Below are 27413 nucleotides of genomic sequence, written 5' to 3' on the forward strand. Positions count from 1 at the left end.
GTTGGGTATCCTTGCGGGTCTACTAGGTGATACGGTGGTCGATGCAACATGGGAATGTTGGAGAAGCTAGTTTGACTTCAAGTGAGAATCAAAGAAAAGTAGTTCAGATTAAGGATTTATATACCTGCCTTGTGCGAGTACAGTGTATCCAGCATCCTCTCTCGGGCTTTTCCAGTTGACGGGCTTATGTAAGACCAAGTTCCCGTGACTGGGAGAGTCGGTTAGTCAGCACCAGCCCGTGGGCAGCGAAAGAAGATCGTCTTCCTCTGTCCGCTGTCCAGTCCATCGTGTAGATCGCGTCCCCGGAATAATAGAACAGAAAGCGAAGGGCACACCATGGACGATTTGAATCATCCCAGCTCGCGCCCTTTTCCCTCGGGGTCAGCGCAGAATGGGGCGAGGAGCATTTGGTCTGGTCCTTGCGAGACTCTCGACGCCGCTGGCTGGAACAACCATTCTCTCGCGAATAATGAGGATTCGACATTTGGTGCAAATCCTCTGGATGATGTCAATTTTCTAGCATCGGGATCGGCGAGTGAAGGTTGGCTGGATGGGGCCAGTGCGAATGTCCCAGGAACACCCGGGCTGTGGTCCCTTGAACTTGGGCATTTAGACGACCCGTCGCCAGCACTAGTGTCATCGAACGATCTGGATCTACGGCCGGACTTGCAAGCAACTGGCGCGGCTTCGAATCAACCAACATTTTCCAATGTCACTCAGTGGTTAGATGGCTCGTATCGCCCTGAGCAGCCCTGCAGTCACTGCCGCCGGCACCGCCTTCAGTGCCTCATCATCCGGACGGCCCCAGCTAATCCGAACCCAGAGGCCGCCTGCTCGAGTTGTGTTGCTCTGTTCCGGGTATGTAGTCTGGCACGGGGAGAGAAGCGCCAACCATCTAGGTTTGAGACGCTGTCGCCAGTGATGGGTCACCTGCATGGTCTGCCAGAGTTCGCGGAAGCAGAGGTATGTGATGTTTGTGCGTGGCGGGGACTGACACTGACGACCACAGGGGAATGGACACGAGGCTTTGGAGCCTTTGCCAACGTCTCGGGGGGAAGGCAAGGAATCGAAACAGTTCGTAAGACGAGGGGTCCGGATATTGAAGGAATGGTTCAGTGACAACCAGGAATTCCCTTACCCGTCTGAAGACGAGAAAGTCCGTTTGATTCGCGAAACCGGTTTCTCCAGAAGACGACTGTCGACATGGTTCGCCAACGCGCGCCGTCGCCAGAAGCAAAGGTCAGATCCTGCACCCTCGGCTCAGATCTACCGTTCGGGCTCTCCGATGCCCACAAGCACACTCGCATCCTTGACGCCAATGGAGAGATGGCAGGCTTCCCCGCCAGAGGATGAGTCAGTCCCGAGCGCAGCGATTGAGAATGCCATTGCATCTGCCGGTGATCCGTTTGCGCCGAACACAGACCATCTACAAGCAGACGAGGCCATGTTCGAAACATTCTTAAATCTCGAAGAGACATCATCGCACCTAAGCTCGTCCTTGTCTAGCTTAGGCAGCAGGCACTCGGAAAGCTCGACCGGAAGCGCATCATCTGCATGGAGTCATCGCTCTGGGGAGAGCATGTTGCCCTTCCCGTTTCACCCTCCCAGGCCGCAGGCAAAGCGTAGACGAGCGAGATCTCGACTACCATCAGACGAGGGACAGTACCAGTGCACGTTCTGTACGCAGTCCTTCAAGAAAAAACACGACTGGATTCGGCACGAAAAGAGTGTTCATCTGCGCCTTGACTCCTGGGTGTGTACCCCGGACGTCAGCCAACTCCGGCCGGATCCTGCGCGACTCGACTGCCGCTTCTGCGAACAGTCTGCACTCCCCCAAGACCATTGGGTTGATCACGAGTTTGAAGTCTGCGCGCAGAAGCCGCTGGCGGATCGCTCCTTTAGCCGGAAAGACTATCTGTGGCAGCATCTGCGTAAATTCCACGGCTGCACCAAATTGCCCGTCGACAGCTTGGACCTCTGGCGCGGTGCGGCCAGCGAGGTGCAAAGCCGCTGCGGATTCTGTAACGCGACGCTGCCGACCTGGACGGTGCGAGGGGATCATCTGGCGCAGCATTTCAAGGACGGCTATCGCATGCATCAATGGACGGGGGACTGGGGCTTGGACTCGGATGTGCTTGGGGCTCTGCAAAATGCTGTCTTACCAAGCAATCGATGTATGGCGAATTCAGAGCATCCCGTTTCTACCTAAGCTGCTCTTCCGGAGTGGGAATTATGGTTTGCAGCGGGACTTTATACATAACATTCGTTGAATACATTAATATCATTACCCAAGTATACACTACAGCCCATTCAACGCCCACTTAATAAAATCTCGACAAAAGACTGCTTTTCGACGACAATCGCCGGTATTCGGCCATGGCCGGACTCACGGGCTTAGCGACATCGTCGACCTCCAGTGAGACTACAGAACGAGCGGGTGCCATGGATGGCTGATCTGAATGCTCCTCGGCTTTTGTTCGAATATAGTAGTGCTCGTCATCCTCCTCCATGGCGACGCAGAAGCGCTCACTGAGCTGCCGGCCTTGAGGGCCCGCACCGCATGCACCTTTCAACTGCGTCGAGGCTGGGCTATTCATTGCCAGCGCGAACAGGTTCTGGGGCTCGGTGAAGTCGGTGATCTGCCGGCCCCGAACCTCGAGCAGCATGAAAGCCAGAATGATGGCGCTGGTCAGGAAGGCAAACACCAGGATCACGTAGAAGAGGTTCTGCCACTCCTCCGTGCCCCCGGACGCATAACCCCTAGCGCCCACTGTCGCCTCGAAGTATTGCTGGACCGGCTCAAGCAGTGCATAGGGCGGCTCTGCCGCCTTGGTGTAGTTGAAAAATTGGACAAAGGGCGAATTCATGGAGCTAAGGATCAGAGTGTTCCCGACCATGACGGCTAGGGCTTCTCCAATCGACGGCAGCCTGGGATCCAGCGCATACGCCCCGGTCCGCTCGTCGAGTGTCGGGATGAACTGCATGAGCAGGCGGGCGTTACTGGCTTGGCCGTCGGTGATGCCCGAATTCAAGCTCATGGATCGAGCCCACTCGTCGGCGACGTTCTTCCAGTTGCCGTCCCACTCGCCGTCGACCGCGCTCTGGTTGCGCCGGTTGAACTGCATGGGGTTCGACGGGTTCTCGCAATTGGTCCGCAGGATGCCCCCGCTGGCGGTTGCGGAGTACTTGGTGGAACAGACGGGGGATAGCTTCGCTTTCAGAGAGCAGATTACATAAGGAGGAGTCATGCTCTCCTCCGGCGCAGCCCCTAACATGTAGATTGAGCTGGTCGGCCAAGGACCGGTGGAGTTAATGATGGTGTTGTAGGCCTTGGGCAGCTTGCCGAACACTGGAGGGAAGCGTCCCGCCTCGGGGGCCCATCCGAAGATGTCATCGACCACCGTTCGGTTGTACCAATCGCCGGGAATATTCTTGTAAGTCTTGAAGTCCCAGGTAACGGGATTGAAGCTAGGTCTGTACGGCCACTCGTTGTACACCAGCGGGGTCAGCTCGTCCGCCGTCATCCCCACGCAGAGCACGTTGACGGCCGGGGAGGGCACGGACGCCTCGATCTCAAAGTTGGCTTCGCCCGTTCCCTCCACCGGCTTTCGGATGCCGTTGGCTGGATTCGTGGCGGCGGCGACGATTCCGCCATGCGGCATCGCGGCCGTGATGTTGTTGACCATCCGGCCATATTTCTGCGACACCTCGGTGATGTTCGTGACGTCGATCCAGCTGCCCGTCACCGTGGTGTTATCATACAAGGAGCCCGTCGGGGCCAGTCTGGAGCGCAGATTAGTCGAGGTCAGATTCCCATCGCGGAGCCAATTGCCCCATTCCGCGATGTAGGCCTGGTAGTCGTGGTACGCCTGCCCGACGAGGACCATGTCCAGACAGGTATCTCCCACGTAGACCGGGTCCACTGCCGCTGTGATCGGGGTGGAGCAGCGCGCTTTCAGGTAATACGGATTGGCGAACTCGGTGGACACGTTGCCGGAGAGCATGCGCGGCTCGACGGGCCCCATGCGCAGCTTAGGCGACACTATTCCTCGTCAGTACGCGGGGGAACGCTTGCGCCGGGCTGGTGTTTTTTTTTTTTTTTATTTTTTTTTTCTCGACTCACCCAACGCCTCTGCAGCCGTGGTGTAGAGCATCGCCACCAGGGTCGCGGTCAACGTGATCATGCCCAGCACGGTCAGCGCCGAGTATCGGACCGTTTCCCAGTGCACGATCAGCGAGCCGGGCTGCATGATCCAGGCGCGCATGCTCATGTCGGAGATGGAGATGCCGCGCGATCCCTTGGTGATGGCGCGCCGACTCAGCACCTGGCCCAGGAACGCGACGCAGACCGTGACATATGCCAGTTCGATGGTTTTGGCGAACAGCGCGCTCAGCAGATTCGCCGTCGACGGCGCCAGGCCCCCGTCTTCGCCGATCCTCTTGCCATACCGTGGTTTCACCAGCGCGAGCACCAGGTAGATCCCCGAGAAGATGGTCGCGTAGACTGCCAGCACGAAGATGGTAATGGGGACCCACGAGAGTCGCTTTTGCACGACCCCCTGGTGCGTTGGACAGTTCCCGGCCGGCGAGTGTGGTAGGAGCGTGGTCTGGGATGTTTGGTACTGTAGCGGCGACGGCCCTGAGGACTCCCGGCCCAGCGACTTGGTAGCTAGATCGCCATCGTCGGTATCGTCAGGGGGCTGGTAGGGCGACTGTGGAAATGAATTGGCAATTCCCAATCCAAACGAGACCTGGCGACGGTGCTGGGGCTCTTCATGGTCCTGCGGTTCCTCTTGCGCACTGGTGTTCTCGTTTGTCGCGGAGGCTGGCTGGTAGCGGATATAGTCGCGGTCCGGCGAGACGCTGCGATCGAACGGGTTCCAAAAGGACGAAATGCGGGTCGATTCACTGGAATCGGTGTGGTTGTTGTCATTCTCGGCGCTGGTGTCTCGAGGAAGCAACTCGGACAAGGGAGGCAGCAGATACTGCTTCGACTGGTCCGACTCCGAAGCCATGTCGAGCGCTTGTGGATGGTCTGGAAACGCCTGTAGAATCCACCAGACGTGTAGTGGAAGAACTGTGAATCGTACTCTAGAGAATCGATTCGATTAAGGCCCGGGAAATTGCCAGCACCGCGTCATTATTATGGTTGGGACTGCGCCGTTCCCACTGCCGGACCTCGACTGTGTCCAAGCTGAGGACGGGCTTCGCTCACTGGTCACACCGCGTCAGAATCGGTTGGTTTTTTCTAAACTTACACCGGGCAATCTCCTGCTATTCGTGCTCCGGCCATGCCAATGCAGGGATAAGCTGCATCCGATCACCAATTGGGGGATGGGTTGATATAAGCCACACGGCCTGGGCACGGCTGAACCACCAGGACCCTGGCAAAGGTCGATTGCGAACGAGGAGGGATAGATAACGGGTATTAACCCTGGGAGTCAAAGTGGTTCTTTAGCTTTCTATCCCAAAGAACCAGCAGACATCGTTGTCTCTCTTCCATCCTCAAGCCATGGCCCCAGCCAACAGGACGGAAACGTTGTGCGACCTGGAATGCCCTCGATGGATACTTTCAGAGCTGTTTTGAATCTTGTTGCTCCTGTGAGGGTCTGTCTAGACTCTAGAGCCTAGCTTGGAGCCATGGGCCATGGCTGCTTGGCTACACGGCTAGAGAGTGGAAAGCAGACCTCGGAGTAGATACCAGTCACAAAGAACGGACAGGAACTAATTATAATTGGCTTTATCTAGAGATCTAGTACGCCTAGGCATCCACGAGACTAAAATAGCGGACTGACTGTATCATAAGCTGACCGGGTTTCCCCTCTCATCCCTCCTCATTCTCACCGAACCAGACTGTGCACTTGGATGCTCGACACGGAGTCAAGCTCTGATCTTACAGCTGTATATATGTTGTTGCTGGTGTGGACTACCCAGTCCATGCGATCTATCGTATATATATATAAATCTATATCTATCTATTGAATGATCATGAATAGCCATGTGCAATCCAAACACAAATATATTTCTCTGCCATGTAGCAAAGACATAGACCCGGTCACATCGCCTCGGTCGCCCATCCCATCACCGTCACTGGAGACGCAGCGTGACGGATGGAAAGCTTTCGCCGTGGAGATCGAGAGATGAAGGCTCTAACCAGTCAGTCCCCTATCACTTCGAAAAGGATGCCAGGGGATTCAATCGTGTTTCTGAACCGAAACAAGGCCATCCCCCCTTCCCGCTTGCAACGCCTTGTCTCGCAGCTGTCCGCGTTTCAGCAAGGGGACATCAAGTGCAGTCTTTACACAATCGAAGAATCTCACAGGCATTGGATCCCTTGCACTGTGTGAAGCATGGTGACTGCGACAACGTCAAGCTGGCCATATCATCTTGAGAGGCACTGACTTGGGACACGGCCCTAGACGGCTCATCTCTTCTTTACGTCCGTGGATTCTGTGTCTTCTGGCTATTGCTTTGCTATCCCCAGTGGGCGATTGCCCATGCTCGACAATGGCCGACCGTAGAATATCTCAGTGACATTGGTGTGGAAAAAGAGGTCACCGGCATGGGAGCACGGTAGGCTGCTTCGGATATATGCACCAAACGTCCTAATGACTGGGTGGAATATACGATCTAAAGCTTCGAAGTGCCGACGTGACCTTGACCTTTGACTTCAACTCTATCTATCCAAAGGCGTTTCTTGATCATTCTGACCCCCGGGAGAGAGAAACATACGTGCTGAAAGACCTCACCCGGCTGGCACACAACAACACTGGGGACGCGATCCTCCATCTGCTAGACAAGGAGGTCTCCACATTCCTCGAGACTCCCTCGCATTGGAAGGCCATGACCAGCTGGGCGAACCAGATGAGGATTGGGATTCTGGTCAAGCATGGCGCCATCCGCTGTGTCGAGACCTACTTCGAGTCGAATATCACCCACAGCAGCCGAATCAAACGCCCTGCAGAGCTTACTGGCCCAAGGAGCAGATCGAGACACGCGGTAGAAATGAGCAGGGTCTGCTGCATTGCGCATGATATCTCAAGGAGAGGGTCGATAAAGGATAGGGGCCCTGCTATGTGAGGACAGCGAGCAAGACTGTTCTCTGTTCTCATACCAACGCGCAAGACGGAGATGAACAGCTGCCGATGTTAAAACACTGGATGGTATGATTTCCGCTGATACACCATTGGGCTAATAGGCTGCAACTAACTACGCAACCAAACCGGGCGATTGGAAACAGTTAAGGGAAGCCCTCCAGCATCCGACGTTCGGAAGAGATCTACGAGCTCCAGACAAGCAATCATCCCAGGTGATCGCTGAGTTGGGGACGTGGACTGGAACAATCAAAGAGCTTCTCGGGGACTTTGCCTTCTCCTGCATCATTACCAAAACTGCGTACGTGCTTTGATTGACTTCTGTATAGCCACCGGTGTATGCAAGCGGTGGGTATGACAGTCCTGCTAGAAAGGTGTTCTACCTGTCTTGACGGTCCGAAGTACTCCCTCCTCAGCCAGCTTCTTGACCAGGTTGAAAAGCATAAAGTCGCATCCACGACGAGCGATGATGTTAATCGTCACTGGCCACTGCTCTCTCACCCTAGTGATTGGCGATTGATACTCCACCTGGCCTAGAGGAATGGTGAAATCCACGCATCTACACCTGGTTAGCTTGTCACGATATATATCAAGGGAGGATGCATACCCAAATAACGGACAAATGTTGGAGCAAGACACATCTGCATTCTTTGGAAACACTCCGAGAAAACTGGCATTGGGACTCTTGTTCAGATCCTGCTCACGGTAACTGGGCAGCCCGCCTGTGCCCCCATCGCAGATCATCAGCGACTCGCAGCATGAGTCCGGGGTTTCGTAGAGGACCTCCTTCTGGAACCAGTTGACCGCTGCAGCTTTCCTCGCTAGTGCTTGGTTGTAGACGGTCTGGTTGATATAACTGATGTCGAACTGAGTCCACGATGCGCGCCACTGGGGATCCACAGGCGGAAATCGACCATCATTCCGTTCGGCCCAGGTCCGGAGAAACGGGCCATAGACTTTGGTGTACTGCGTCCATGCATTCAGTGTCTGTGAGGCATTGTAGATGATGTCCCAGTTGGCCACGGGATACCAGTTCTCGTCCACTTCGGGGTAGATGGAAGCGTTGTTGACCGTCGCAGTAAAGTTGGTATGCTCGATCGTGATGCCTAGCACGCGGGTCATCCCAGACAGAAAATCGTCGAGGATTGCCTGTGCCGCTGGGCTGACCAGAGGGAGATACTCAACCGGATACAGGATCTTCTTCGGGAACGCTACCGAATCCGGCACCGATAGAGGGGGCAACGAATTGACTGAAGGATCCTCATGCAGTCGAGGGGTGTACCATGCCTTGGCAAAGTCAGCCCATTCGACTGGATCTCGAGCAAAAAGCCCGACGGTGTCTTGTGCTGCATTCAGAGGAACGGCCCCTTCAACCGACATCATCCCCTGACTTGGACGATTGCCAAATGTCCCCGACACCGCAGCCGGCCGACGGATGGAAGACCCTGTATCCGTTCCAATCGCGGCGTCGAGCCAGTCATACGCGGCAACCCCACAGCCTCCCCCCGAAGATGAGGCCGAGCAGGTCAGATATCCATCTCCGCGCGGGTTAAAGGGGGCCTGCTCGTCCACCCAGGTCCACGGATCGGCCCCGGAGGCGAACTGGGCCAGCTTGTATTTGCCCACGAGCACGGCTCCCAGATCCACCAGACGTTGGATGGCCGGGGCAGTTGCGTTGGCGATTGGCGTCACCTGAACCCAGGCGTGGCTGCCGGCCGAGGTCTGTAGGCCTTTCATGTCAAACAGATCTTTGACGGCGACTCGTTTGCCTGCGAGTGGTCGAGGATCGGCCCAGGAGTGGATGCGACTGGGGACTGGGATCAGAGGACCCCATAGCCGGGGGTCCATAGCCGGTAACGCAGCGAAGGTCTCGTCCCCATCGTTCGAGTGATATACACCGGTGATGAAAGTGCGATACTCGTCGTTGTACAGCCGGTAGGTGTTGAGGAAGCTGATGGAATTTGTGTTGAGCAGGGCAGTGTATGGCCCGGGTGGTAGCGATGTGCCACGCGTGCTTCTCAATGCTTGAGCATGTGGCGGGATCTGCCTGAATGCAGATGCATTGAGATAGACACGGCCTGCACCTATATCCTGGAGATATTGCTGTGCAGTCTGGTCTAGTCGTGAGTTCGGAATAGACGATGTGATGTACAGAGCGTGCAAAAAATCGGGCGAGAAGACGTCGTCTTCGGAGGAGTATCGAGACACGGTTGACTTCAAGTACTCCCCAGTGACGACGCTCTGATTTGTCTCGATGACCGTTACTGGCACAAATTGAGATCCTGTGCGGGTGACATTGATTGGGAACGACGCCTTGGGATGTCGGAAGTTGGCGAAATATGTGACATTGCCCAGCTGATAGGTGACACCGTCAACGGATGGCTGCACATTGTCTGGGGATGCTCTTCCATGGACGAGTCCAGACGCTACTGTACACACGGCGAGTATCTTCACGAAGAGAAATATCCACGAATCCATGCCAGAGGGGCAATTCGTGGTGCGGATCATGACCCTTGCGGTCTGTAGATAGTCAAGAAGCAACTGAAATGACAGGTTGGTCTTTACACTTTATATATATAAATACATAGTTATGTAGACGTCTCTCAGAATGCCAGCAGGCTGCTTCCATGTTGCATTGACCCCGACATCCTGTGTTATCCCATTGCTCTTCTGATTTGGCGATTTCAGACACGACGGTTAGGATCTTCCCCCGTGTCGCACAAGAGTCCATCAAACAAACTACATCACGATAGGCGGCTGTTCGCAGGCTTGGCAGTTGACCCAGGCCATGGTTGATGACCGCAACATGGACGGGAGATGAGTGTCCGGGGAATTTGGGGTCGTCGTCGTCGTCCAATTCACTGGGATTCTGACTCGCGTACAGAGCAGATCCGTTCCTATTGTTCTTTGCATTGTTCCGCATCCTTGAATATCAACTTCCCCTGCACTTTGTATTGTCTTACCTGATTCACCCTAAGCAAAGCCATTCAACACATCATCAACACTTAGGGGCTCTCTATATTGAACGGAGGGTGGGCGGGCGACCGAATTGCTCGCCCCTTTCTCGCTGGCGACTTTTAATTTGTCATAGTCCCTGGTTTCCCACACGCTTGCTACTTTGTTTCAACTACTGCATGCAAGGTATCGCCCCCTGCATGTCGATCTAGAAACGGGCCTATCCTCTGCGAACCCTTCCGCGAGCCTACTCCACGTGGCTGGAATCCATATCGGATGGGACGAACACCTAGGACGATGCAGTCCAAAGGAAGGCGGTGATCTGGAAGTGTCTTAGATAACCAATGCTTACAGTATACCCAGTCATGGTGCATGTCCTCGAATTCGAGAGGAAGCCATGTATCGGACTGTCCATATATCTGCACGATGCCTACGACGGCATACATCTGAGACAGACCTTCTCAAGCTTTGTAAGCTATCAGGCCCATAATAGATGCAAAGGGCCGAAAAGAGTCAGGTATGCTTGTTGTCTGCCTTAGTGATCGATGGTACAGTCCCCCACGGGATGGACAATGATAGAAGATCAAGCACGAGGATGCACAGGTGTTAATGGAACAAGCATTTCCAACATATTGCGCTCAAAAAGCTTGTATAGACTAGAGGAGCATTTACAATGACAATGGCAATAGCATGATATAACCTGTTGGGGCGTATGACAGGTGGAATGAGACACCAGTTCAGCAGTCTGGCACACTATCTGGCTACTATTATTCACCATAGGGATGAATACACTCTTTTCTTTTCCTGCTGTAGTTCTCATCATTACAACTCATAGCTCGAACAAAGCCGCAGGCTACTTTCTCTATCATCTCCACAGACTCGCCGTACTGGTTCTTGAGAGTTGAGACAACCACCCTGGGCTCAATAGTTTGCCTTCGAAGCTAGACTGCTCTCTACGGATTAGCTTTGGCGCTCCCCCTACGTCCGCAGATTTCGTTCTCGAATATTCCTGGGAATGTATGCTACTCCATGGCCCGTCGGAAATCCTGCATCCTGCCTCAGCTCGCTTCGTCCATCTACACGACGGACGATGGTACACAGGATTGAAACGCAATCAGACCATATACAAAGTGGACTCTGTATGTGACGCTCAGTTGTTCCCGTCATCAGACACGCAGAATGGATCAAACCGAACCATTCCGACTATGAACAGTTTCAGCCTGCAGCGAATGGACCAAAAAAAAATGCCGCCGGAGTCTGCTTCAGCGGATGAGACAGCTTGAACTTAGACATCCACTTCAATGCTCCATTCCCTACCTAGTGTCTACTGCCTTAAGCTTCTAGAAACTCCTTGGCTCTCTGCCCTACGGTCATCCTGACTTGATCTCCCATAATCCGAATCCATCGGCCGATACTACCTAAGGACCTTGCTGGCGGACGTACTAATACCGGTTAGGATCTGGGAATCATCTCCCATGACCCATCTCCTGTGGCCCACTTTCAGGATTTCTTTTCGCCTCAAAGGACGAGAGGTATGAAGTCTAGATTGTTCATGTATTGAGAGGTATTCAGTACTGGTATGATACTCTGACGATGTAACGGCCAGCGTATGATACAGTCCAGTATTATGTATTGTACCGAACCAATAGTTACAGTATTTACACATCAAACAAACAGAATCAATCTTACACTTGTCACATTAGTATGTCTAACCTAGTTGGATATTGTTCGTTTGGCATCAGTCGTTGATGTTTCCCTTGTAGTGGGACAGAGAAAGATCCCTGTGGCAGTGGAGATTTATAATGCAACGTTTCTAGTAAATGACATAAACACCACCGCCAAAAGGCAAGCACTGCGTTCACCTTTTCCAGCACTCCGAATCCCAGCAAAACATTGCAATTACACTACAGCAGACTTCACAATGACTTCTTTCCCGCCTCCCCCCCTTGAATCTCTTGGTGGGCACTTCTTTCGTGATGAAACCGCTCTTGCATGCGTACTGATGCATTGTTATTTCAGAATGGGACAAACTGGGGCTCGCGCCTATGAATGGTCAGTCCAGATCCTGCGGCTTGCTCTCAGTCAGTATTGCCGGACAAGGATGCTGACATAGTCTCCTTCGTGATAGTGAATGCGCACGTCGAGTGTGATTTCTCTGTATCCACAGGCAAATGGTCTGAGCCTCGCCTGGTCGAGGATCCTCTTCTGCGGATCCACGGTCTGGCACCGGGCCTCAACTATGGTATGTGCATGAAACCCCAAGTGTCACAGCACTCTAACAATGATCAGGTCAGCAAGCCTTCGAGGGCATGAAAGGTATGGAAGGAAAACCCCCCTTCAGGGTGGATGAGATGGTTCGTCTAATAGAGCTCTCCTAGCCTACCGCGATCCCCAAGGACAGATTCAAGTCTTCCGTCCCAAGGATCATGCAGCTCGTCTGGCCTTGTCATGCTCGGCAATCGCCATCCCTCCAATCCCCGAAGACCTCTTCCTACGCAGTGTGAATCTTGCCGTAGCCAGGAATGCTGAGTATGTGCCCCCACATGATACGGATGCTGCACTCTACATCCGACCTCTTGTCTTTGGCTCAGACGCCTTCTTCGCTGTCTCCGCTGGCACTGGCTACAAGTTCTGCGTCTATGTTCAGCCATACAGGGCTTACCACGGCGCCCAGCCAATTCCTGCCCTCATCCTGGAGGAGCTGGATAGAGCCGCTCCCAAGGGTGTTGGCCATGTCAAGGTTGGTGGGAACTATGCCCCCGTCTTGAAGTGGAGTGATCAGGCCCGTGCCGAAGGCTTCTATATCACCCTGCATCTCGACAGCCGAACCAATTCGGAGATCGATGAGTTCAGCACCTCGGGATTTGTGGGCTTCAAGAAGACGGGCGATTCGTTCACCGTCGTTGTGCCTAGCAGCCGCTCCATTCTCAAGAGTGTTACCAGCACGACATGTTTAGATTTGGCGAAATCCCTGGGTTGGACTGTCGAGGTTCGCCCTGTACGTTCTCCATTATGCCATGCATAGCCCTATGGAGCTATCCTGTCCTATACGTGTCATGCTAATGGTGGATAGATCCCCTATGCGGAGCTTGCCTATTTCACCGAAGTAGTCGCGGTGGGAACGGCAGCAATGCTAGTTCCCATCCGGTCGATCACTCGGAAATCTACCGGGGAGACATTTGAGTTTAGCACTGCGGGGCCTGGTGAGGCCTGCCAAAGGCTGCTGCAGGCTCTCCTGGAGGTTCAAAAGGGAAAGGTCAAGGCTGATGCTGAGTGGTTGTGGCAAGTGTCCTCTGTTCCAGGGGTGGACGGGGAGGAGAACCCTGCCAGATGATTGACCCACCGAATGATTTTCCAAGAAACTTGGATGGATTGGGAAAAAGAATGATTCTCGCATGAGGCGCATGCTGATCTTCAATGCCGAGAAAATCTGGCCTGCTGCTGAGTGGTGGCTGCAGCAGCAGGCAGAAAGATTCGAGATAATGACAATATACTTAAACAAAGAGCTTTATCCCTCACGTACAATCTTATGTCTTCTGCTTTTTTATCTTCTCGAATAATATGTTTAGTAGTACTGCAGACCTGGGTGCTACAAACGGTATACTAACCAACAGCGTTCTACAAGATATCTAGCCCTGGACACTGTGTATACAGGCGAATGGTGTGGAGTAGGGTCACATGATCTCGACAGTATTCCTCCAGTCACAATCCCAGGCACAACACTCAGCAAGCAACTCCAGATCCCATGCCCCTCAGTCTGGTCACGGACAGGGCGTGCATACCCTGTTGTTGTTGTTGTTATTCTACATACCTGAGGTGTCATCGATGCCTGATATCCCAGGCACCAGAGCTCGTCTAACGCAAGAGATGGTCGAAATTAACCATCAGCCTGACTCGTCCACTCTGCCCGTCTGCCAGCTCAGAGACACGCCACGTCCTTCACTCACGGCGCCACGAGCATCAATACGAGACGGCGAGGAAGGTTGAGACTCGGCCAGTCTTTTTTTTTCTTTTTTATTTTGTCTTTTTGATTTTTAATTTTTCTTTTTATTTTTTTTGATGAAGCGTGCAGAGATACGCTAATAATGATAGGCTAATGAGCCTGCATGGTATAGATATAGCGTAACATACACGCAAAACTCTTCATACCTACCAAACGTATCAACCGAATGTATCAACCAAAAGTATCATACATACCAACTGAACTCTTTCCAATCTTACGCATTCTTTCCAAACTTACAAACCAAACATACCGTCAATACATACTGAACAAAACAGAATGACTACTCCGTACGGAGTATGATATTCAACATCTTGACTTTGCTCGCCAAGTGCTTGACAGACCTCGTCCACCTCGTCGGCAAGCTGCGCAGCTCAAAACGCTAGCCCTCTGGTGGGGGCTAAAGGCACTGTCCGGTGTTTGATCCCACTCTTCTCTTAGATTCTTGCTTACTGCAGCTGACGAGAACTGGTCACTAGCTCGGGGTTGACAGCCCAATGGGCGAATTGATAGAGTCTCACATGTTCCTGGGAGTGCATCGACTGGAAAAGTCTTAGGGCCACAGAGAACAAGTGAGGGAGGGCATTTCATGCTCCCTGAAGGTTGAGCCGAGCTGACAAGGTGGAGGAAACCATCGACCGGCGGACAAGACCGATTATCGCCATCGATTTTACGTCCCGATATCCTTTATGAGTCGGACATCTTGGCTATATTGACTTGATCCTTGTTGTTACGAGTGTGAAGCTATAGCTCAGTAGACAGCATGGAGGTGGACATGGACTCCCAGCGCAAGCTGGCTCGCACATTGCTCATTGAGCTCATGGCGTAAGTACCCGAACGCGTCAAGACTCAAATGCAAACGTTCCTAACCAGGTAGCAATACCTAGATATCAATTTGCCTCGCCCGTAAGATGGATTGAAACACAGGATATAATCCTGTCCCGGAAAGAATGCGACAAGATTGTCGAAGTCGGGCCCAACAGCACGCTTGTTGGCATGTTCCAGCGCACCCTCAACACCATTTACCAGACCCAAGAATGCACCCGGCCAGAGCCTCGGCGACTACTAAACTCAGAAAGAGACACAAAGGAGATTTACTACGAGACGATCCCAGACAGTCGCAAAGAACAGGCAAATGACAAGAAGAAAGAGGTGACAAAACAAGAGAGCCAGGTCGCGGTGAAGCCAGAGGCAGTGAAGCAGGACGCAGTATCGCCAGATTCTGTACCCAGAACAGCACCTAGAGCTCCGGTGCAAGTCGACATTGGCGATGAGGGGGTGAAGGCGCAAGATATCCTGCTGACAGTCGTGTCGCGGGCACTTAAGAAAGCCCCGACAGACGTCGATGGAACAAAGTCTATCAAAGCCCTAGCTGGAGGTTGGTTCTCAAACATTGTACTATTTGAGATATGTCATATTCTAACTCTTCACCAGGTCGCTCAACTCTGGAAAATGAGATTATCGGCGATCTACACAGCGAGTTCGGTTCGTTACCCGACAGGGCAGAGGATGTGCCTCTCACAGACGTATGGACCTCCATCCAGTCCAGCCACCCAGGCACGCTGGGCAAGGTATCAACAGCAATGATAAATTCCTTGTTTACCGCAAAACTCCCCAGTAACTTCACGACTGCCATGGCTCGTGATCAAATGCGCACGCAATGGGGACTACAACAGGGGCGCCAGGACTCGTGTCTGCTCCTAGCTGTCACACTGCAACCGGCAGCTCGTATTGCCACGGAAGCTGAGGCAAAGGCTTTCATCGACCGTGCTGTTGAAGGCTATGCTGCCAAAGAGGGGATCACACTTGGCCCTACAGGATCCCAAGCTGACTCCTCTGGACCCGGCGTTGTCGTCGATCCTGAAGCCCTTCGCGAGTTCTCGGAGTCTCAGAAGGCACTCTCGAGACAGCTGCTGGACATTTATGCCTCGCATATTGGACTGGACCTGGGCGAGGATCGACGGACGCTGGACGCTCTTCGTGAGGATGTGCAAGCCAAACTACAGGCCGAATTGGACGTCTGGACTACGGAACATGGCGATGACTATGGAAATGGGATTCGTCCCCGGTTCGACGCGCGCAAGGTTCGCATGTACGACTCGGCATGGAACTGGGGCCGCCAGAGCCTCCTTGAACTCTTCCATCTCGCCTCATCGGTACAACGAGGGGACAATGTCACGTTGGACCGGAATACTGTCTCGCAGACTTGCTACGGGATTGCCAATGCTGCCGAAGAGACAATTCTGCCAGTCTTGCAAGAAATGATGACCGAACTGCAAAATCATACGACGCTCCAGTCCGTCTTCCACAAGCTAGAAGAGGATTGCCGGCGATCTCTACAAACTGGCCCCTTGTTTAAGGGAGCACCTGCGCAGCTGGCACCTTCTACAACGATCGATGCACAAGGAAGCCTTCAGTACTGTGAGAAGGAGCGCACTGTGTCCTCTCGCTTTGCAGCTCTAGCTATGCCGACCTCGCAGATTGCTGAGCCCTACCTTCACTTCAAGGAGAAGCACACACATGGTTGGCAATACAGTCGAAGCTTGACAAGTCATCTCTATGACACCTTGGACAGAGTTGAGAAAGACGGCGAGTCGTTCGCCGGTCAGACTGTGTTGCTGACTGGGGCTGGTATCGGGTCGATTGGAGCCGCCATGATCCGTCATTTCCTCCAGGGTGGTGCCAGGGTAGTGACAACCACGTCCTCTCTCTCGCCAGAAGTGGCTCAAAAATACCAGGCCATATACATGGAGCATGGCGCTCGTGGCTCTCAGCTGGTGGTAGTTCCGTTCAACCAAGCCAGCGTCCAGGATGTGGCAGCCCTGGTGGAGTATATCTACTCTCAGAACGGGCTGGGGTGGGATCTTGACTACCTAGTCCCATTCGCCGCAATTAGCGAGGCAGGTCGAAAGCTGGACTCGATCGATTCCAAGTCCGAGTTGGCCCACCGAATCATGTTGACCAATGTGCTGCGTCTTCTGGGCACTGTGAAGAGCTATAAGGAGAAACACCACTACCGCTCCCATCCCACACAAGTCGTCTTGCCTTTGTCCCCAAATCATGGGACATTTGGGGGCGACGGTTTGTACAGCGAGTCGAAACTGGCGCTGGAAACATTGTTCAACCGCTGGCATTCGGAGGACTGGCAGGACTACTTGAGCATCTGCGGCGCGGTCATTGGATGGACTCGGGGAACTGGACTGATGAGCCAGAATGATTTAATGGCGGAAGGGATTGAACAGGCCGGAATGCGCACCTTTTCTCAGGATGAGATGGCATACGCTCTTGTGTGTTTGTGCACGCAAACCATCAATGAGCTGTGCCAGGAACAACCCCTCTATGCAGACCTGACAGGCCAAATGGGGGGCGTGCAGAGGTTGCCGGAAAAGCTCCAGAGTCTACGCCAGGATCTCAAAGACCGAAGCGATATCCAGGCCGCACTTGTCGCAGAGTCCTTGTTCGAACAACAGTGTCTTACTGCCAATACGGGAATACCTTCAGACGCTCAGCTGCCCAGCCTACAACAAAAAGCACACGTCCGCTTGGATTTCCCTATTGCTCTCGACTATGATCGGGATATTCGACCGTTGCATCCCGATCTCCAAGGGATGGTCGATCTGCACCGGGTAGTAGTTGTGACAGGGTTCTCCGAGCTTGGACCCTGGGGAAATGCACGGACGCGGTGGGAAATGGAGGCACAGGGCAAGTTCTCGTTGGAAGGGGCCATTGAAATGGCCTGGCTGATGGGATACATTCGCCATTTCACCGGCATCGTTGATGGTCAACCGTATTCGGGATGGGTCGACAGCGCATCCAAGAAGCCGGTTGCCGATGCCGATGTTAAGCAAGTGTACGAGGATCGCATTCTCGCTCACACCGGCATCCGTCTCATTGAACCCGAAAACTGCGATGGCTATAATCCTAGCAAGAAACAGTTTCTGCATGAAGTCATCCTGCAAGAAGATCTCGAACCGGTGTCCGTGCCACAAGATCTAGCGGAACAGTTGAAATTAGAGCATGGCGAACATGCTGATGTCCAGAAGTCCTCAACTCCAGACCTCTACCGGGTGCAGCTGCGCAAAGGAGCTAAGTTGTTTATTCCTCGCGCGATGCAATTTGACCGGAACGTTGCCGGGCTAGTTCCTACGGGGTGGGATGCTCGCACATATGGCATTCCTGAAGATATCGTCACACAGGTGGACCGGGTGACTCTTTTCACGCTTGTTTGCACCGTTGAAGCACTTCTATCCTCTGGGATCACAGACCCTTACGAGCTCTATCAATACATCCATGTCTCCGAGGTCGGCACCTGCATTGGTTCGGGCTTCGGAGGAGCAACCGCACTGTCGAAGATGTATGGTGGGCGTCGGACCGGCGAAGAGGTCCAAAAGGACATTCTCCAGGAGACCTTTATCAATACCATTGGAGCCTGGGTTAATATGCTTTTGCTCTCGGCCAGCGGGCCCCTCCGGACCCCAGTGGGCGCGTGCGCGACGGCAATTGAGTCGCTGGAACTCGGCTACGAGACCATCGTGACGGGCAAGGCCAAATTCTGCCTGGTGGGAGGCTGCGACGACTTCACGCCTGAGGCATCCTATGAGTTTGCCAATATGAAGGCAACCAGTAACGCCCACGAGGAGGCGGCAAAGGGACGGGCACCCAGCGAAATGTCCCGGCCTGCCACCAGCACTCGCAGTGGCTTTATGGAATCGCAGGGCTGTGGGCTGCAGGTTCTGACTACGGCTGAACTGGCTGTGCAGATGGGCTTACCCATCCGGGGAATTGTCGCCTTTGCGAATACTTCAAGCGACAAGGCTGGCCGGTCCGTGCCTGCTCCTGGCAAGGGCGTCTTGACCAATGCCAAACATGTGACTTCCAAGGTTCCCTCGCCGCTCATGAACATCCGCAATCGCCGGAAGCGCCTCGAGTTTCGCCACCGACAGATTGCTGAGGCCCGAGACATGGCCCTACAGGATCTTGACTTCGAAGTGGCTTCAGTGGTGGCCCAGGACCCCAGCGTGGATGTGGAGGCATATGTGTCAGAGCGGCGCCGACAGATCCAGGCCGACTTTTTACGAGAAGAAAGGGAGTCTCGCTTTACCTTGGGGAATGACTTCTGGCGGAATAATCCCTACATCGGTCCCCTAGCTGGTGCATTGGCTGTATGGGGACTAACGATCAACGACCTGGACGTTGCCTCGTTCCATGGCACCTCCACTGTACTGAACGATAAGAACGAATCAAGTGTGATCCAGAAGCAGTTGAGCTCGCTCGGGCGCCGAGAGGGCAACCTCATCCTCAGTATTTTCCAGAAATATTTGACGGGACATTCCAAGGGCGCGGCTGGGGCCTGGATGCTGAATGGAGCCCTGCAAGTCCTGGATTCGGGCATTGTCCCGGGCAATCGCAATGCCGACAACATCGATGTTGCATTACAGGAGTTCGACCTCATTGCTTACCTTCAGCGACCCTTGCACGTCCAAACCTTGAAGGCTGTCTCGATCACCTCGTTCGGCTTTGGGCAGAAGGGCGCTCAGGCTATCTGCGTACATCCCAGGTACCTGTTTGCCACCCTGGATCGAGAAGAGTACGAGGGATACATGGGACGCCTTGTGCAGCGGCAGAAGAAAGCCGATGTGTATTTCTACGAGGGAATGAACGGGAATTCGCTGTTCAGGGCCAAGACAGCGCCGCCGTTTGTGGCATCGGAGGAGACAGCAGCATATCTTGATCCAACTGCCCGATTTGGTTGATTCTACCATTGTGTTCTGTCTTTACTTTTCTAGTTTACATATCTTCCGTATGTTGATAATATCTTAATTCTATGATCTGTTTTTTCAGCGACTTTGAGTCTTCGATCCTCGGCATAATCTGCGGATTCCAAATCCAATACAGAAATTGTGGGCTTACAGTTGACGAAAGTCCACAAGGCGACTGCATGTACCTTGTCGCCATGTGGGCGTTGCTTCCTTCGGGCCTGAGGGATCGTATTAGTCCTTGGCGGCTGAGAGATTTTCCTCCTTTCTGCCCTAATAATCATAACTAATATACCATCAAGGTAAGTTCTAAGATCAAAGAGACGTGAAGGAACAGGATCCACTAAAATCACTAAGGATCTGCATGAAAGTGGAATTATACTAAGTTGGTTGCAGCGCAATCATGCCACTGTATTTAACTGTAATGGCGCTTGCAAGGGATTACAGAGTATATATTCGGGTGGACGGGCGAGACCATTCGGTAGTGGAATTGGTATTGTGTACTGTTGTATTGCCGTATTGTCATTCAGTTTGGAAAGATGACGGTTACCAACACCTGTAACTCTGTATTCGTATCTGTACCATATGACCCGTACGCCATGTATGATACTTCAACAGCGCTGCCAATGCACGATGGCGAATGGACATATCGAAAGGAACATCGAGATTCCATCACGGCTGAGACCAAGACAAATGGGTGAAGTAGGCTCAGACCCACGCCGACAGGACAGGGGGCGAGGAACCGGAGGCTGAATGCTTTTTTGTGGTAATTTGAACCAGTCGGAGGAGGATTTCTGGTAGTGCTCCAGGACTGACAGGTATAAGCGTGAAGAGCGGGAGTCGAAAGTGAATCCTCATCTACAGTGAATGCTGTTCAACTCTGCTGTTTGAACGTCTCTCGAGAGGGCAGATCCCCAAGCTATCTGCCTCTATCACTTTCACAGGATGGACAGTCCATGGTCATCGTTAGGGTCGCAAGTATCTTCCTCCCCGGTCACACCATGGGAGGAGGTACACCAGCAACCGCTGTCTTTTGAGGAACTGGTTCTACAGGATGGCTCTGTTCAATGTTTAATATCCATGCCTCGAGCTCTCTTTCCGCGATGTCGAGAACTCAAGGATGCATTCTCCAAGCCGTCTATATCACCAGCTGAAGAAAACACCAGCAATTCATCACCCCTTGCATTATGCTCTTCCTTTATGCAGTCTATTATGGATGGAGTGCACCAGGAAACATCTAGTTCTTCTCTCGACCTGATCATCCTCAAAGAAGTCCTAAACTTTTTTCAAACCAAGATTTTGCAAAATGAGAATATCAATACCGTCCTGGCATCGATGGATGGAGAGCAGGCTTTGGACCATAGCATCCTGCGCACATACTTCAAAGCGTGTGCCTTGACCAAAGAGAGATCCAGCCCTGGATCTAGCCACTTCCTCACGCAGGCGCAGAGCGGCAACGCAAAGCTTTTTGCTCTCTTCAATGGCCAAGGCGTTGAGAACTACTTTGATGAGCTCGCTGAAGCCTACAACATCTATGAAGATCATCTTGAGACACTGATTCGCCTTATCTCCGAGAGTCTCACTCGCCTGGCCGCGGATGATCGAGTGAAAGATCTCTTCTCTCATGGCTTGACGGTTTTGCAGTGGCTGAAGCATCCCGACTCTCGTCCAGATGTTCATTACCTCACGACCCCTGCCGTCAGTCTGCCTCTGATTGGACTTCTGCAACTGGTCCACTATAGCATTGCGTGCCTTAACCTGAATGTGTCTCCCGGAGAGTTGCGCCAATTCCTTTCCGGTGCAGCTGGACACTCGCAGGGAGTCGTTGTGGCATGCTTCATTGCCAGTGTCGACTCGCGGGACAGCTTTTACCAGTCGGCGCAGCAGGCTGTGGAGGTTCTTTTCTGGATTGGAGCTCGCTGTCAGCAAAGCACGCCTTATAATCTTCCATTGTCGTCTCAGGATGCATCTTGGTGCATGCTTAGTGTTAAGGGTCTCTCCCAGCATACGCTACACGCACACATCGACAGACTCAACGCCCACCTGCCAGGATCTGAGCACGTACATCTGGCCTTGGTAAATGGGCCTCATCAGTTGGTCGTTGCAGGACTGCCAAAGTCCTTGCGAGCCCTCGAGAAGGTACTTCATCTCAAGCGCAGCGGCAACACGGCGTCTCCTAGTCAATCTCGAATTCCTTATAGCCAGCGTCCTCCCGTTCTCCACACTCGCCTCCTATCAATCGCTGCGCCTTTTCACTCACCCTACCTACAAGCAGCCGAGGAGCTGTTGTTGCAAGATCTCGCTTCAGTCTCTCTTGATGGTGCAGACCTGGCTTTTCCCGTGTTTCATACCGAAACAGCTGAGAATTTGCAGCAGAGCGCAAATTTAATCCCACAGCTGGTGCAGATGATCTGTACAGGGCGGGTACAATGGGAGAAGCTTCTGCATGAGCGCCTTCCTGGCTTCACTCATGTTTTGGACTTTGGGCCCGGTGGTGATGCAGGAATTGGAAACCTGGTAAATCAACAGCGAGATGGGACAGGGCTACGGACCATCATTGTTTCAGCTCATCGCAACCCAAGCAACGCTCTGGGCGGAGCAGGAGACTTGTATGCGCGCCATGCTACGATCACATATGGCCCTATCTGGAACACCGCGCATTCTCCCCAGCTGGCTCATTCGCTCTCTGATTCCCATGTCCTAGTCACAACTCGATTCAGCGAAGTTCTTGGACTTCCTCCGGTGATGGTCGCTGGAATGACGCCCACCACCACTTCTCCCGACTTTGTGGCTGCAATCATGAATGCTGGATACCATGCCGAACTGGCATGTGGTGGATTCTCCGACGCCGACAAGATGCGACAGGGTATCTTGTCCCTGGCTGCGGCCATAACCCCAGGTCGCGGTATCACATGCAACCTGATCTATGCGAATCCACGGGCAATGGCATGGCAAATCCCGTTGCTTGCCGAACTTCGACAGTCTGGTGTACCCATCACGGGGTTGACAATCGGAGCAGGTGTCCCTTCTCCAGATATTGTCCAGGGCTATATTTCGGAACTCTCCTTGGCGCATATTGCTCTCAAGCCCGGTTCAAAGGAATCTATCGATGCGGTCCTTGAAATTGCTGGCGCCAACCCCGATTTTCCGATTGTTTTGCAGTGGACTGGAGGGCGTGGTGGCGGGCATCACTCCTATGAGGATTTCCACGAACCTATTCTTGACCGATATGGTCAGATTCGCTCCCACCGCAATGTGATTCTAGTCGCAGGTAGTGGATTTGGAAACGGGGAGGGCAGCTACCCGTACCTCACCGGGTCGTGGTCCGAACGCTTTGGACGTCCCCGCATGCCGTTTGATGCTGTTCTGCTTGGAAGCCGGGTAATGGCGTCTCAGGAAGCACATACAAGTCCTGCGGTCAAGCAGGCTATTTGTCAAATCCCTGGAGTGACCGATGCACACTGGGAGGGGACATATACGCATCCCACGGGAGGCATTCTAACAGTTCGCTCGGAAATGGGCGAGCCAATCCACAAGTTGGCGACACGGGGAGTCATGCTGTGGGCCGAGCTGGATAAGGATATTTTCAGTCTACCGCGAGAGAAGCAAAAGGAGGCTCTATTGGCGCGAAAGGAGTACTATATCCGGCGTCTCAATGATGACTTTCAGAAAGTCTGGTTCGGTTGTAACGCCAAAGGCGAGATAGTGGATCTACACGAGATGACCTACGCCGAAGTCTGGCAACGCCTCGTCAGCCTTCTATATCTGAACCAGACTCAGCAATGGATCGACCCATCATTTCGAACATTGGTTGCAGATTTTACCCGCCTTTTGGAGGAGAGGCTTGGGCCTGCTACCCAAAACGCAGAAGCCGCCCTCCGAAGCTTGAATCAGCTGGATGAGCCCGAGAAGTTCCAAGCACATCTCTTCGCACGTTATCCACAGGCCAAGATCGATGTGATCACTGCTGCAGATGCCGAGTACTTCATTTTGCTCTCCCGTCGGCGGGGCCAAAAGCCAGTGCCGTACATTGTCGCACTCGACGAAGATCTTGAGTTCTGGTTCAAAAAGGATTCTTTGTGGCAATCGGAGCGCCTTGAAGCAGTTCCAGGTCAGGATGTCGGCCGTGTGTGCATCTTACACGGACCCGTCGCTGCTCAATATACCACGACAGCGAATGAGCCAGTCCAGAGCATTCTCGACGGGATTAACGAGTACTATATCCAAGGCCTTCTACGCGATTGCTATGGTGGTAGTCTGGAGAATGTCCCGTCCAATCTGGAGCCAGAAGAACCCAGCCAGTTGAAGCTGAATGGATTTGCTGTGGAACAACTGGAGGATGAGGACACTGTGAGATATTCTGCCGCAGATCCCAATTCTCAGCTATCACCAGATGATTGGTTAACAGCCCTCGCTGGGGCATGCTCTGCCCCCTGGTGCCGTGCTATTTTCACCGAGCAGGTGGTCATCCAGGGGACGAAGATGGTTTCCAACCCCATCCGTCGACTATTTAACGTCGCTCGTGGTCGTATCGTCGAAGTTCGGAATCCTCATTCTCCCAAGGGAGCGGAGATCTTCATCAAAGAGTTTGGCAGAAGTCTCATCGCTACTGCAACTGTGCGAAATGGATACAACGACGGCGAAATTATCCTCACTTTCTGGGATCACACAGTTGCCAAGCGTGAGGCTGTGCCATTGGAATTCCATTTCGATTATAAACCACGGACAGGAGGGCCTAGTATCATAGAGAACATGACTGGCCGAAGCGAACGCATCAAGCGATACTACCAGACAATATGGGTTGGGAAACAGCCATCTATTTCGCCTGCAACCGACGTGGCCTTCCGTGGTGAGGATGTCGTCCTCACCCGGACCATGATCAAGCAATTTGCTCAGAGCATCCTCAATCACAACTCCGCTTACACTTCCACCCCTGAGTCTGTTCCCGCACCTCTTGATCTGGCAATCGCAATTGGTTGGAAACCTCTGATGAGCTGTCTGTTCACACCGCTCGTGTCCGGAGATATGCTGCGGCTGTTGCATCTAAGCAATAGCTTTGAGCTTCTTGATGGTGTCGAAACACTCAGAGAAGGAGACCGCATCTCCCCAGAGGGGCGTTTGACAGCCATTCGAATCAGGAAGGGTTCAGGCAAGGTTGTGGAAGCGGAAGGACTGCTGCGTCGCAATGGTTCCCCTGTCATTCGTGTGAGAAGCACGTTCATTCTGACAGGGGAGTATACTGACTACGAGAATACATTTGCCGTCGAGGAAGAGAGTTTCCGGTTAGCACTCTCATCGAAGAAGGATCTTGCTCTCCTGAAATCGCGGCCGTGGCTCTTCTTGAACGAGCAGGTGGACCTCGACAAATACCTGGGCAGAACGATTGAATTCCATGTGAGAACCCGCTCTTCATTTGGAAGCTCAGACACATACTCTCATCTCTCGGTGGAGGGACAGGTTGTATATGTTGCGGATATGGAATCACCACAGATACTGGGAACCATCAGTCTTGCTGGGGACTCATACACCAAGAGCCCAGTGACGGACTATCTCCAACGACATGGAAGTCGCATTGACAATTGCCCTCAGACCCTTCCCCAGGCTCATGTGCTTCTTGAGGATCTTCACGTTGTGGTCCCTGACTACGCAGATCAGTACGGCCAGGCTTCGGGAGACTGTAATCCTATTCACCTGTCGGATTTATTTGCTGGCTTTGCGGGCCACGATAACCGGGTTACTCATGGGATGTTCACGAGCGGGTTGATCCGTGGTATTGTCGAGTCGCATGTGGCGGACAATGATCCCTCGCGCATGAGATCTTGGTCGTGCAACTTCGAGGGCAAAGTGACCCCCGCCGACCAACTGAGCGTTCGCATAGAGCATGTGGGCATGTCTCAAGGCAAGATGTTGCTGTCGGTCCATGTAAAGAATGCGAAATCCGGCGTCAAAGTCCTGTCAGCAAAGGCGACTGTTGATCAGCCGTTGATGGCATACGTTTTCACCGGCCAAGGTAGTCAACAGCCCGGGATGGGAATGGAACTTGCCAAGCAGAGCCCTAGTGCGGAAGAAGTATGGAGACGAGCCGATAAGTACTTCGAGAACACATACGGTAAGTGACAGCAGGAGCATTCAGGGAGTGCCGGCGAGCTAACTAGCTAGGCTTCTCTATCACCCGTATTGTCCGGGACAATCCCAAGAGCCTCACGGTGCATTTCGGAGGCACCCACGGACGAGCGATTCGGGATAACTATATCTCGCTGACCTTTGACTTGGTGGATGACAGCGGAGCCGTCACATCTAGGCGAGTCTTCCCAGAAATCACGAAGTCCACTCGATCGTACACCTTCCGGTCAGCCGACGGGCTTCTGCACGAGACACAGTTCACACAGCCCGCGCTCGCCTTGATGGAGATTGCCAGATTTGAAGATATGCGCAGCAACGGCGTCGTGCGGGAGGACAGTCTCTTTGCCGGCCACTCGCTCGGCGAATATGTGGCTTTGACTGCTATGGGCCGGTTGTTCTCTATCGAGGAAGTGGCATCGCTGGTGTTTTACCGTGGATTGACCATGCAGAATGCAGTGAAGAGAGATGCCAATGGAGTCACAGACTACTCCATGTGTGCTGTCAATCCCACCAGAGTCTCAAAAAGCTTTGGCGAAAAAGATCTACACTGGTGTGTAGACGAAATAGCACGGCAGTCGGGTGGGCTGTTGGAGATTGTCAACTACAATGTGGCCAACATGCAGTATGTCTGTGCTGGAGATGTGAGTTCCTGTAATCATTACTGACTTGATCAATTGCTAATGGATATTTCAAAAGCTACGTGGCTTGGCGGCACTTGGGTTGCTGATGGACTCATTCGCCTCCAAGAAACTTGACATATCGAAAGTTGAGGAGGTACAAGACTTCATCCAGAGGACCCTGTCGGTTCTGAACGCAACGAGCTCAGCACCAGTTCTCCAGAGAGGTCGAGCCACCATTCCTTTGAAGGTGAATGTGCCATTCCACAGCAGCCTTTTGCGGCCAGGTGTGGATTCGTTCCGGTATCTCCTTCGAAATAACATCTCCGAGTCCATGCTTGACCCCAGTCGACTAGTCGGCAAATATATCCCTAACCTCACGGCGCAGCCATTTGAGCTATCAAGGGAATATGTCCAGGGCATTCAAGCGTTGACCAAAAGTCCGATTTTGGAAGATCTTCTGCGCAATGTGAGTGGCCATCAATCATTACGGCGTCCACAGTTCGATAATACTGACATTTACTGGTAGTGGCCTGCCGTTGAGACCAGACAAGAGCAAGCAGTGGCGGCATCTTAGACGTGAATACTTGTGTCCTAGTCCTCTAATTTACGACTGTAGCGAAATAATCTCTAATTACATCTTCTACTTAACACTCTTCACTTCTGATCCTTACATAGTCTTGGGCCCTTGATTCTTATAGATCGATCAGGTATCTTCTTTTGACCTACTACCCTCAGCTAGTTACTTTATGAACGACAGAGGTACCATCGAAGACCTGAAGGGCATGATAAGGTCGTATGGGCCAACTGTTACGGTCAGAGAGCGACTTCAACTCATTCTTGCCCTCGCTCTTGTTAGGCCACCCCT

The 27413-nt window shown here is 53.0% G+C and overlaps 6 protein-coding genes across 6 annotated transcripts, besides 2 other annotated features; 4 read left to right on the plus strand and 2 right to left on the minus strand.

Annotated features, from left to right (window-relative positions):
* Positions 1 to 336: 336 nt before the first annotated feature.
* ACLA_093710 (putative homeobox and C2H2 transcription factor) lies at positions 337 to 2209 on the plus strand (the record flags this gene model as incomplete). The annotated part of the gene is made up of 2 exons (XM_001273097.1): positions 337 to 963; positions 1010 to 2209. The coding sequence occupies 2 exons, from the start codon at positions 337 to 339 to the stop codon at positions 2207 to 2209; spliced, it is 1827 nt and encodes a 608-aa protein (XP_001273098.1).
* A 112-nt stretch (positions 2210 to 2321) lies between these two features.
* On the minus strand, positions 2322 to 5015 carry ACLA_093720 (uncharacterized protein; the record flags this gene model as incomplete). The annotated part of the gene is made up of 2 exons (XM_001273098.1): positions 2322 to 4042; positions 4124 to 5015. 2 exons carry the CDS (start codon positions 5013 to 5015, stop codon positions 2322 to 2324), a joined length of 2613 nt encoding a protein of 870 aa, XP_001273099.1.
* Positions 4088 to 4113: a microsatellite.
* Positions 5016 to 7460: 2445 nt separating the features above from the next.
* On the minus strand, positions 7461 to 9602 carry ACLA_093730 (amidase family protein; the record flags this gene model as incomplete). Its single annotated transcript, XM_001273099.1, has 2 exons — positions 7461 to 7653; positions 7702 to 9602. The coding sequence occupies 2 exons, from the start codon at positions 9600 to 9602 to the stop codon at positions 7461 to 7463; spliced, it is 2094 nt and encodes a 697-aa protein (XP_001273100.1).
* A 2368-nt stretch (positions 9603 to 11970) lies between these two features.
* On the plus strand, positions 11971 to 13383 carry ACLA_093740 (branched-chain amino acid aminotransferase; the record flags this gene model as incomplete). The annotated part of the gene is made up of 6 exons (XM_001273100.1): positions 11971 to 12007; positions 12069 to 12101; positions 12178 to 12291; positions 12339 to 12365; positions 12428 to 13047; positions 13123 to 13383. The coding sequence occupies 6 exons, from the start codon at positions 11971 to 11973 to the stop codon at positions 13381 to 13383; spliced, it is 1092 nt and encodes a 363-aa protein (XP_001273101.1).
* An 817-nt stretch (positions 13384 to 14200) lies between these two features.
* Positions 14201 to 14238: a microsatellite.
* Positions 14239 to 14812: 574 nt separating this feature from the next.
* Positions 14813 to 19919, plus strand: ACLA_093750 (putative fatty acid synthase subunit alpha; the record flags this gene model as incomplete). Its single annotated transcript, XM_001273101.1, has 4 exons — positions 14813 to 14874; positions 14937 to 15427; positions 15484 to 19797; positions 19891 to 19919. 4 exons carry the CDS (start codon positions 14813 to 14815, stop codon positions 19917 to 19919), a joined length of 4896 nt encoding a protein of 1631 aa, XP_001273102.1.
* A 1098-nt stretch (positions 19920 to 21017) lies between these two features.
* Positions 21018 to 27074, plus strand: ACLA_093760 (putative fatty acid synthase subunit beta; the record flags this gene model as incomplete). The annotated part of the gene is made up of 3 exons (XM_001273102.1): positions 21018 to 25914; positions 25965 to 26569; positions 26625 to 27074. 3 exons carry the CDS (start codon positions 21018 to 21020, stop codon positions 27072 to 27074), a joined length of 5952 nt encoding a protein of 1983 aa, XP_001273103.1.
* Between the last annotated feature and the right edge of the window lie 339 nt (positions 27075 to 27413).

This window comes from Aspergillus clavatus, genomic scaffold (genome assembly GCF_000002715.2).
Source record: "Aspergillus clavatus NRRL 1 1099423829798 genomic scaffold, whole genome shotgun sequence".
NCBI lineage: Eukaryota > Fungi > Ascomycota > Eurotiomycetes > Eurotiales > Aspergillaceae > Aspergillus > Aspergillus clavatus.